Here is a 12117-nt window from a genome sequence, read left to right on the forward strand (position 1 = left end):
GCCCTCTACCCCACAACCGCAACAAAAATGGCTGGAAAATGGGACATACATTCGTTTATCTCTTTGCTTAGCCTCTGTGACAACAAATAATTTTTTCTTAGATTTACTAAACAATATTTTGGTGATTTATTATTATTATTATTATTATTATTATTATTATTATTATTGCATTTAAACAATCTAGTTTCCTTAGGAGACACTCTTTTGAAATTCTATAATTGCATGTGGAGGTCAGGAGAAGCTGATGAGTCCAAATCACTGGTAATGCAAGCTGCTGACACTTGTCTCCCGCTGGTAATTCTGTGGACAGCAGGTATTAGTGAGGAGACAATAGCAAGGACAGCCTCAGGGTAAGACTTCTGGGTTGAATGACAGGTCTTGAGCTACCAGTAGAAGCCATTTGGATAATGACCTATGAGTAAAATCAAGTAAAGACAGCACACGACTGACAAGCTCTACTTTGATACTAGGGAAAGTCTCCCCGCAGAAAACATAGGTTCCAGCCTCTTGGTGGCCCAGCCTTCTCACACTTTCCTCTCCTTGGTATTGCTGAGCTTGGTGGGGCCTCGACTTTTCTTATGCTTTTTCTTATTAGTGTTTTGATTCGAGGAAGGAAGAGACAGCTCCATCTCCCTTTTCTTGGCATCCCAGTCCGGGTCCCGCTGATCCAGCGGCAGCCCCTTCTGCCTGGCGGTGAGGCGGTGGTCCCAGCACTCGGGCTCAGCCCTAGGAGATGGGGAGACAGTGGCTCTCAGAGAGCGCAGGCGAGCCTGGCCCAGCTTTGAAAGGGGCGTCCCCACCCTGGGCACCTCAGGGGTCCATCCCAAAGGAAAGAGGCCACATTCAAGCATTTCCAAGTGTACACTTAAGGAGGACTCAGATGCTAAAGAAACTACTTGGAGGTGGAGAAAACTGGTGCACCAGGAGTAAGGTGTGGACAGAATCAGTTAGCACTTAGCTTGAAGAAGGCCCTGCTAATTCTTTACTCACTGTTTACACAGTAACAACACCTTATTACGAGGCTGTTTTCCTTAACTTACTTGTAATTTTATTTTTTTCCTAATTATGAAAGTTATGTCTATTCACTGTAAAATGTTTAAAAGCACAAAAGCATATAAGGAAGAAAATAAAAATTACTCATAATTGCATATGTACTGTATGTATAGATGGATTCATGTGAAGAACTAATTATAGATGATAGATAGGGAGGTAGATAGATAAGTAGTTAGATGAATAGACTGCCACGCACACAAAGAAAATGCAAAGTGTCCATATTATGTACCATTTTGTATATGAGGCCAAAGGTGGGTGTATGACTTGCTTAAAGAAATTGGTAAAAACCATTCACAGAGATAAAACTAGAGCCAATATGAGGATCAATAGAATTTGAGAGGAAAGGTGATGGTACAGGCAGGGCAAAGAGTATTTTAAGTCAAAACATCATACAATCAGAGGATAGCAAGTCTGCTTGCCCCTCAGACCCCATTTTCCCAACAAGTTGGGAGTGACCTCCCAATAATTAGACCACATCCATTGTGCCCCTCTCAACATTCACTGGACCTCCTCTGCCCTGCTCTTAGGATACCAGTCTTGTTAATTATGCAAACAAGTTATCTCCTCTCCCAGACAGGGAAATTCTTGATGTCCCAGTGCTATATCTGATTTATCTTTTTCTCCTTTTTAGTATCTAGTTCAATGCCATGCACATAGAAGGTCTCCAAAGTATTTGTTGAATGAGAGATGCACTGCTTAGCGAGGCTGGATCAAAAAGTTGAATTGTTCTGCTAGGGTCCCGAGAATGTTCAGAAAATGATCAAATACTGTCTAGGCTACTTTAAAAACTCTCTCTTACATCCTTTCTCTTCATCATCCTCATCCAGGAGCTCACTTACTTACATGATTTTTTAAAAATATATTTTTATTGATTTCAGAGAGGAAGGGAGAGGGAGAGGGAGATAGAAACATCAATGATGAGAGAGAATCATTGATCAGCTGCCTCTTGCACACCCCCTACTGGAGATCGAGCCCACAACCTGGACATGTGCCCTAGACTGGAATAGAAACCTGGACCCTTTAGTCCACAGGCCGACACTCTATCCACTGAGCCAAACCATCTAGGGCCTTACAACATGAATTTTTAAGAAATTCCTTAAGTGATCTCCTTGCCTGGAATCTAAGTGCCTCCAGTCCTATCTGCACAATATCACTGCCTCTTCCACTACAGGAGTGGCTCTGCTGATGAGCCCTTAATGAGCTCACACTCATATGCTTGCCCATCTCACTAAGGTCACCCACACGGCCACCCAACCTTGTTCTACACTTCTCTCTAGAGGTGTGATGCTCTACTTAGCCAGGCCCCTCATTTCTCCAATATACCTTTACCTTCTCACATGGACACACAATCTATGAACACTTCCAACTTGGTGTCTTTCCTCTCAATCAAAAATTTTTCTCCCTCCTTTATTAGCCAGCTCTTAGCCATCTTTTAAGGTCCAGATTAAATATCTCTTAACCAGGATCCTTCTCTCTAAACCCCATGACTGTCAGAGGGAAGTTCCCCATGGGAGAGGATGACAAGTAGAGATGACTTACACATGATGCATTTTTCTGTCTGCTCAGCACTGTTTGCCCAGCTTTCCTGGTAATGGCGCTGCTGACTATTTGGAGGAACCACTCCTCCCCCACTCAGTTATTCTGGGGTGTCTTTCATGCCCAGCCATCTACTGGGCACTGGGCAGGGGCTGAGCTTACTCAGAGAAAGTCAGTGAGGAGAGCCAAGGACAGGACCCTGAGGGATTTCTGCATCTAAAAAGCATGCAAAAATAAGAGCTTAGACAAAATTATGAGAAGAAATAGTCAGATAGGTAGAAGGAGAATTAGAAGAGAGTAGCATCAGATAAAACAAGAGAGAAGAGTTTGAAAAATGTCAGGAATCAAATTAAGGGGAGGTAAGATGTGAATTGAGAAGAGGCCATTGATAGAGCAACAAGACTCCCTGGTAACTTGGATGAGAGCTGATTCAGCACAATGATAAATATTACACCATGTCTCATTTTCAAACCTGGTGTCCCACCTCTCTTATCTGAGATCATTTTTGCATAATCTACAACAATAATTATATATTATGGTATTAAAATTATAATAATGTATAATTATAAAAATGATAATTTTGTATAATTTTAAAATAATCGATTTTACATAATGTAACACATTACAGTTTCCACACCAAATTAGTCATTTCAGTGAAAAATTAATAAAAAATAACTCAAACATACCCTGGCCAGTTTGGCTCAGTGGATAGAGTGTCGGCCTGCAGACTGAAGGGTCTCAGGTTGATTTTGGCCAAAGGCACATGCCCGGGTTGCAGGCTCGATCCCCAGTGTGGGGCGTGCAGGAGGCAGCCCATCATGATTCTCTCTCATCATTGATGTTTCTGTCTCTCTCTCTCCCTCTCCCTTCCTCTCTGAAATCAATAAAAATATATTAAAAAAACAAAAACTCAAACAATAGTTGCTTGGATTTCCTCATTTCATTCACATCGACCTGAGATCACTGAGTAAGCAAAGACTTGATCACAGGCTCCTGTTTCTCTGCCCTTCCTAAAGTTGGAAAGAAATGGAACTTACTTCTCCAGGAATGCGACACAGGCTTTCTGTCCGTAGATCTGTGCGATCCTCTTCGGCGTGTCTCCAAAGAAGTCGGAGGCGTCAATGGCGGCGTGCAAAGCATGGAGCATTTTGAGCACATTCAGATGGCCTGACTCAGCTGCAAAATGAGCTGGGGTCCAGCCCACATCAGTTACCAGGCAGGGTCTGGCTCCGTACTGTATGAGGAGCTTCATCACCTCCATATGCCCTTAGGTGCACCAAGAAGAAATAGAAGGTTAAGATGAAAATGTCTCTGCTGGCCCGAGGCCAGGGTTAGTCTAGATAGCACAAAAGAGGGGAAGACATTGGCTTTGAGGCCCCTCCAGCTGCCCAGCCTCATTCCCTCCTCCCTTTTTCCTCTCAGTACCCCACCCTTACCCCCAGGAACCAAGCTCTCTCACCCAGGGGCTGAGGCCCCCTAAATATTCCCTCGACTCCCTCCCAGACCCTCCCCTCCCAGCCCTGCCTAGAAATCTTGCTTTCTCTCCCAAGTCACTCTACCCCTGCCTATGTTGGCACTGGCAAGCTCCCTGCTTTTGGCAGTCTCCAGGCTGGTTTCAAAAACAAATATTTTGCTATAGCATGGATGGACCTTGAGGACATTATGCTAAGCCAGATAGAGAAAGACATGTCAGACAGAGAAAGATAGATACCGCGTAATCTCACTTATATGTGGACTCTAAGTAACAAAAGCCAAGCTCATAGGTACAGAGAACAGATTATACTGGTGGGTTCTAGCGGTGGGGGATGTGTGAAATGGGTTAAGGTAGTCAAAAGGTACAAACTTTCAGTTATAAATTACAAGGTCATGGGATGTAATGTGCAGCATGGTGACTGTAATTAATAATTCTGTGCTGCCTAATTTGAAAGTTGCTAAGATAGTAACTCTTCAAAGATATGACAAGAAAAAATAATTTATAACTAAGGATGGTGGTGGATGTTAATTAGGCTTTTTGTGGTGATCATTTCACAATATATATAAAAATTAAATTATTATGTTGCACACCTGAAACTGATATAATGTTATAAGTCAATTATACCTCAATTAAAAATATTTGAAGTTTCACTTACAATATAGCTAGCAAAGATGAATTGTCCAGGCTTTCTAGCCAGATAGATGGGGGTTCATACCTGATGATAAACACCACTTACTAACTATGGCACCCTGGACAAGCAACAGATGTCTAAGGCTCAGTTTTCTCATTTGTAAATTAAGGATATTACTACTTACCTCACTGAGTTCTAGTGAAGTACAAATGGAATCATAGATCTAAAGTACGTAGCATAGTACTCAGCCTATGGCAAATGTTTGTTAAAAGGTGCCCTAGTATAGCTACCATGACATTGTACTTAAATTTCTACAAAATCCTCCCACCTGATTTCTCTGAAGCCAGTCTTGCTTCCTGCCAATCCATTCTGCATATAGGAACAAAACATATTTTTAGAAAGTAAAGTGGACTATAACACTTTCTTACTTAACACTCTTCAATTATATTCTATTGCCAAAGGCCTTGATAAGCCCATTAGTTGAATTTTTGCCATTTTCCTCCTCCAATTCTGTAACTAAGCCATCATTGGCAGCAATGAACAGACAAAGTCCCTGTCCTACTATAGGAATAATGCTCCCGTCCTGTTAGTGGTCAAGAGGGCAGAGGATTAATGTTAATTGAGAGCAGAGTATGTGCTGGGCACTGTACACCCATTATCTCACTGAATCTTCACTACACGACTCCAAAGTAGCATTATTGTTCCCGTTATGTAGATGAATAAACTAGGCCTAGAGACATTAAATAACTTGTCAAGGTGCTACAACTAGTAAGTGGTGGTGCTGGGATTGAAATGTTCCATCGGGCATCGATATTTCTCTCTCTCTCTCTTCTCTCTAAAAATCAATCAATAAAACAAATAAAAATTGATATCCTTGGCTGAGGATTAAAAAAAAAGGTATGTTCTTTCTGCTACCCCACACAGATGCTGATTGGTACCTTCACGAACATAGACTGCAGGGGATGGACTCTGCTTGTATTGCACACTCACCTTTGATTGCAGCCCAGTGAAGTGGGGTTCGGTCATTCCAGTCCACATCCTTGTAGTTTGGGTCACAGAGACCTTTCTTCAAAATCTTTTTCACCAGAGTGTAGTTCCCTGCAGCCACAGCTTGATGGAGCTTTGTCATGTCTGACATTCTCCTCAATTCCATGACAAAAAACTGTGGGGAAAATATGCCACTTAGGAAATTATCTACAACCCTTTATTCCTAGTGAGGATTCTTTATCCTAAATTTGCATCCAGGGTGTGCTCTGCCGAGTGTACATTTAGACATTTAGATCTTAGCTACTGTGGTTAGTGCATGCCAGTCACCTGCCCAAAACTATCAGTGGCTGTCCTCTGCCTACAGAACTCCAGGCTAAAGTCATGGGCTGGAATTTGTTATTTGGTCTCAAACCACCTTCCAGGGCTAGTAGTGTGACTCTGATCTGATTGTGTATTTCTGTGCCTTAAGTTCCTCATCTGTAGAATGGGTATAATTTGCCAGGGTTGCTGTGAGGATACAATGACAATCCATGTGAAAAGCTTATGCTGGACACAGAACATATACTCTGTGGAAATTAAATACTATTACTCCATCAATTCATGAGGTAGATAAAATATAAAGATACAAATAAAATGGCTAAATTATTTACAGCATTAAGACATAAACCAACCGTTCTCCAACTATAGTCTATACTAGTAGATACTTAGGTATCCCTGAGAGTTTTTTAGGAAGTCCATAAGGTCAAAACTACTTTCATTATAATATTAAAATGTCATTGGTCTTGTATACTGTACTGAAAATTGCCCTGATGGTTCACCAGCAAAGGCATAGAAAACTGCAGGCGCCTTAGCATGAAGAGAGGCAGCAGTGGGCAGTGGCCCAGACTGGACTAGCAGTCATGGTATCCTTTACCACCACACACACACAGTTTAAAGAATAAAATAGCTAGTTTCAGTGAAGAAACTAAAGCAGTAAGAATTATTCATTTTTATCAAATTTTTACTCTTGATTACATGACTTAGTAAAAGGGATTAAAAAATAATGAAATGTATCAACGTTGGGAATGTCTGTAGAACTCCATCAACCAATATTTTCTGTAGGACAAGTGTATGATGTTAGCAAATGCATGGGTAAAGGGATCTATTCAAAACAGGCCAATGGATTTCAGTGTAATGAATTTTAATTTAGAGCATGGAAAACACACAGACCATTTCAGATTTCAACTAACATTTAAAGCACTACCAGTTGTCTAGTTTTGGTGCAGTATCAAAGAAAAATATTCACAATATTTGAAAAGGGTATAAAATACTCCTCCGTTTTTTCAACTTCATATAGATGTGAAACCGTATTTTCTTTATGTATTTCAACCAGAACAACAAACTGAATGCAGAAGCAGATAGAATACAGGTGTCTTCTACTAAACCAAATACTAAAGAGATTTGACAAAAAAAGTAAAACAATGCCACTCTTCTCACACTGTTTGTTTTAGGAAAAGTTATTTTTCATAAAAATTACAGTATTTTATTGTCTAGTATGCTTATGATTTTTGCAAATGAATTAATACACATTTTTCAATGTTCTCAGTTTTAATTTCTAATACAGTAATTATTGATAGCTATAATCTACATTTTAAAAACCCCATCTGGGCCTTGGCCAGTGTGGCTCAGTTGATCATCATCCCATGCACTGAGAGATCACTGGTTCGATTCCCAGTCAGGGCACATGCCCAGGTTTCGGGCTCAATCCCCAGTAGCTGGTGTGTAGGAGGCAGTCGATTCTTGTTTCTTTCTCTCTGTCCCTCTCCCTTCTTCTCTCTTTCTATCTAAAATCAATAAAAACATTTAAAAAATAAACAAAAAACTTCCTTCTGGGATTCTCAGTAATTTTTAAGAGTGTAAAGGAGTCCTGAGATGGAAAAGTCTGAGTATTACTGATATAACAAAAAAAGGGGGCTGAGATATAGGAAAAAGGAATGAGAAGAGAACCCCTAGAGAAAGGGCTGTTAGAAATGTCTCTTCCATCTCAACACTGAAGTGAGACCTCAAGAAGTTAGAGTCAATCGCACAACTGGTGGTCCATCAGCAGCACCCAGGGCCTTCTAGAAATGCAAATGATTGGGCCCCAAATCAGACCTAGTGGGTCAGAAATTGGGGTGGGAGGATCAATCTGTGTCATAGTGGGTCCTCAGGTGAGTCTCATGTGCATGGACGTATGAGGGCCGTTCCAGAGTGGGAGAGAAGAGAAGGAAGTACCATAATTCACAAGCAAGCCCAAGTGTTAGGATGGTGATGACTTTCTGGGGACAGAGGAAAGGACCTTTCACCAACACTCAGAAGTAAAAGGCACTTCTCTCTGAAAACAACCTAAGCCAGGTCCCTGAATAAGAATCATTTTGGGCACCGACAGTGGTGGAGGGTCCCAGCTCAGGCACATTCTGCAAAGTGCAAGTAGCTCCATCTTTAATGTGTAGACCACAAACTTCTCTTGGAAAAGGTGGGTTAAGACATTTTATAGGTTCTGTAGACCACCAGGCAAAATCAGGACTGGTAGGTAACAAGAAAAACTCCTGTCCTGTGTATGGGGGAGGGGCCATCCTGGGGGAGGAAGGGTTGGTGCTGGTGAGTGAGCATGCTTAGTGACCGCCAGCCCTCAGCTTGAGACATTCTCAGGGCAACCTGCCAGAGTGGGAGGGGCCTGGCCCGTGGGAAGGTCACTCACTGTGCCCAGGTGACTCCCAGATGCCAGCATGCTCTCTCTCCTCTCCAGGAACGTGACTGTCACAAGTTAACAGCTGGCAGGAGGCAAGGCAACTCGACTGGATTATGATTCCAATCAGTGCCCTGTAGTTGCCAATAGCAGAGTCCCCAAGGTGTAGGTGGTGACCAGCGGGGTCCTGGGCAGTGCCTAGCACAGCAGCGGGCTCAGGAGGCAAGTGCCGGGAGTAGAGAGGGTATGGGGGGCACAGAGAGTGACCTCAGTTGGCTCTCCGAGGCTCATAGTGCTTGCCCAGTGAGCCCACCTCCACAGGTGGTGACCATGCACCTACAGAAACAGGGAGGGAGCCAGATTTGGCCTGTAGATTACAGTTACCGACCTCTGGTGTATGTAAAGCATCTGGGATCTTGTTAAAATGCAGATCCTGATTCCACTGGACTGGGATGGGCCTGAGATCCTGCTTTTGTAACAAGTCCCCAGAGCGTCTAGTAGTTCACAGACCACATTTGAGTAGCAATGTCTCTGCATCGACAAGGCATTGGCGAGACCTAAAGTAAGGCAGAGGCAGTCTGGCTGGATCACTGGTGGGTGTAAACAACAGTTGCCTGGGCCTCAGCCCCAAGTGGTTCGACCTTTTTGCATGAAGTGGGGGCTGAGTATGTATGTTAGGTAACAGAAGATGACACAGGATTTTATCTTGGCTTGTTTGTCTTAGTAGAAAACCCTTATACTGGAGCATTCGATCAAAGATAACATGGTGAACAGAGGTACTAGACAGTTTCTACCCTGCAGGTGTTACAGAAAGCCAAACCATCTTTAGAATCAGTGTGTGGGAGCCTGTTTCTTTGCTTGCCATTCACACAAACCTGTCAGCAGGTTTACACTTAAATTAGCCCCATTTGTTCCACATTTGAGTTCACACCAAGGAAATTCCGCAACTTCCCATGGATAAATTATAATTTAAGTAGACGTTCTCAATGAGTAGGTAGCTAAATTTATTTGCAGAGAAATTAGCAAACTGATCCTAAAAGTTCAAATGCAAGGGACTCAGAATTGCCAAAGCAATCTTGAAAAAAAAAAAAAAAAGAACAAAATAGGATTCACACTTCCTGATTTCTAAACTTACTACAAAGATACAATAATCATGACAGTGTGGTACAAAGTATGCTGTGTGGCAAAAAGATAGACATATAGAGCAATGGAATAGAACTGAGAGTCCGGAAATAAACCTTTATGTTTATGGTCAATTAATTGATTTTCAACAAAAGTGCCAGGAAAATTCAGTGAGGAATAGTCTCTAAAAGGTACTAACACAATTGGATATCCAAAAGAATGAAGTTGGTCCTCTACCTCTTGCCATATACAAAACTTAATTTAAAATATATCACAGACCTAAATACATGTCCTAAAACTAAAACTGTTAGGAGAAAACATGGTGGTAACTCTTCATCACATTGGGTTAAGCCAGGAGTGGGGAACCTTTTTCTGCCAAGGGCCATTTGGATATTTATAACATAATTCCCTGGCCATACAAAATTATCAACTTAAAAATTAGTCTGCTAGATTTGGTCAAAGATTTAATTAACTCACCCCTACTGTCCTGACAGGGCCAAACCAAATGATTATGCGGGCCTTATACAGCTCATGGGCTGGATGTTCCCCACCCCTGGGTTAGGCAATGATCCAGAGATAGGACAATAAAAGCACAAGCAACAAAAGAAAAAAATTAAATCAATTGTATTTCACTAAAATTAAAAACTTTTGTTCTGTAAACGATACCTTTGAGAAAGTATAAGCAACCACCAAATGGGAGAAAATATTTTCAAATCATATATGTGATAAGAAATTTGTATCCAAAATATATAAAGAACCATTAGGACTTAACAATAAAAAAACAAATAAGTCAATTAAAAATGGTCAAAGGATATAAACAGAAGTTTCTCCAAAACAAATATGCACATAGCCTATAAGCACATGAAAAGGTGCTCAACCCCATTAGTCATTAGGGAAATGAAAATCAAAAACATAATGAGACACCACTCCACACCCACTACAATAACATAATAAAAAGGGCAAATAATAACAAGTGTTGGTAAGGATGTAGAGCAATTGGGATTCTCATATACTGTGGTGGGAATATGAAATGGGGAAGCCACTTTGGAAAACAGTTTGGTAGTTCTTTAAAAGGTAAACATAGAGCAATTATATATGACCAGTAACTCCAATCCTAGGTATATACCTAAAAGAAATGAAAACATACGTCCACATAAAAGCTTGTACATAAATGTTCACAGCAGCATTATTAATAATAGCCCTAAAGTGCAAACAATTCAAATGTCCATGAATGGATAAATGCATAAATAAAATGTGGGATATTCATACAAGGAATATTAATTGACAATAAAAAGAATGAGATGCTGATACATGTGACAACAAGGATAACCCTTGAAAACAGGCTAAGTGAAAGAAGCCCATCACAAAAACTCGCATGTTTGTATGATTCCATTTATGTGAAATGTCCAGAATAGGCAAATCTATATTGAATGTTGATTATTGGTTGCCTAGGGCTGGAACAAGGTGGGGTGGGAAGTGACTGGGAAGGAGTACAAGATTTTTCTTTGTGGTGATGAAATGTTCTAAAATTAAATAATGGAGGGTGATACTTTTATAACTTTGAATACATTAAAACTCACTGAATTGTGTGCTTTAAAAAAGTGAATTTTATGGTATGTAAATTATAACTCAACAAAGCTGTTTGAAAAAAGAAAGGATACTATAAATTAAATGCTTTCTTTAAAAAAAAAAAAAACACAAAACGTTATTTGTAGAAAACATACAATTCACTAGCCTACCACCGACTACTAAACTTTAGCAAATTTTCCTTCACATGAATCCCTATATATTTAAGTGCACTTGAATTTCTATCTTCCTGGTTCAGGTGTCTCAATGTAAAAAAGTAGCCAGTAATTATAAGCTCTAATAAATACAAATGATCTACAGTAACTGCAGTAAACATCTGAAGACAAGGGTAATATACAAATACTTACTGTCTTGTTTGAAACTGACGTGCTCAGTGCTGGCAGGGAGTCTTGGCTGCCAAAGTCTTGTTGTTTCACACCATGGAAACGGACCCCTCCTTCCTCATTAAAGTCTGTCAATCAACCTCAGCTTCACTAGGCGGTGACTGTCCGGTGGATGGGGGCTGCCCCTCTGCTTTGCACTGAAACTGGTCAGCAATTCCAGTCTGCTTTGGTAGTCCAAGGGTGGCTCCTAACAGGTTCATTGCAAATAGCATTTAATAAAGAAATATGAAAATTAAAAATATGATTGACAGTCCACATGACACTGTGGAGTAGTGGGGACAAGGTGGCCTCCTCAGATTCAGAACCAGCTGGGAGATCTTGGGCGAAGCTCTTAACTTTGCTGAGCCTCTCTTTTCTCACCAATAAAATGAAGTATTTACACCTTTCCCTGGGGCTGTGAAAGGAGAGTAGCTGAAATAATTTATGACCCACCTGGCACAAGGTAGAGAAGGCAGAGAGGGAGGGAGGGAGGAAAGGAGGAAAACTTTGGGTACTTTCTCCTTGCCTCCTCTTTCTGCTCTAATTACTATAAGCATCTATCTTTATGATGATGCTGGTCTAAAAGACCTTCTTCCTCCCTCCTCTCTCCTCTCTCCTCTCTTTCTCTTTCATCCATCTATCCCATTCTTTTTTTTCT

General features: G+C 41.0%; 1 protein-coding gene across 1 annotated transcript; it reads right to left on the reverse strand.

Moving 5' to 3' along the window:
* Positions 1-524: 524 nt before the first annotated feature.
* ANKRD66 (ankyrin repeat domain 66) lies at positions 525-11485 on the reverse strand (the record flags this gene model as incomplete). The annotated part of the gene is made up of 4 exons (XM_080667169.1): positions 11445-11485; positions 5685-5856; positions 3627-3855; positions 525-726 (listed from the first exon to the last, which is right to left on the reverse strand). Exons 2-4 carry the CDS (start codon positions 5845-5847, stop codon positions 525-527), a joined length of 594 nt encoding a protein of 197 aa, XP_080523295.1. The 5' UTR covers positions 5848-5856; positions 11445-11485.
* Between the last annotated feature and the right edge of the window lie 632 nt (positions 11486-12117).

This window comes from Plecotus auritus (genome assembly GCF_963455305.1).
Source record: "Plecotus auritus genome assembly, chromosome: 4".
NCBI lineage: Eukaryota > Metazoa > Chordata > Mammalia > Chiroptera > Vespertilionidae > Plecotus > Plecotus auritus.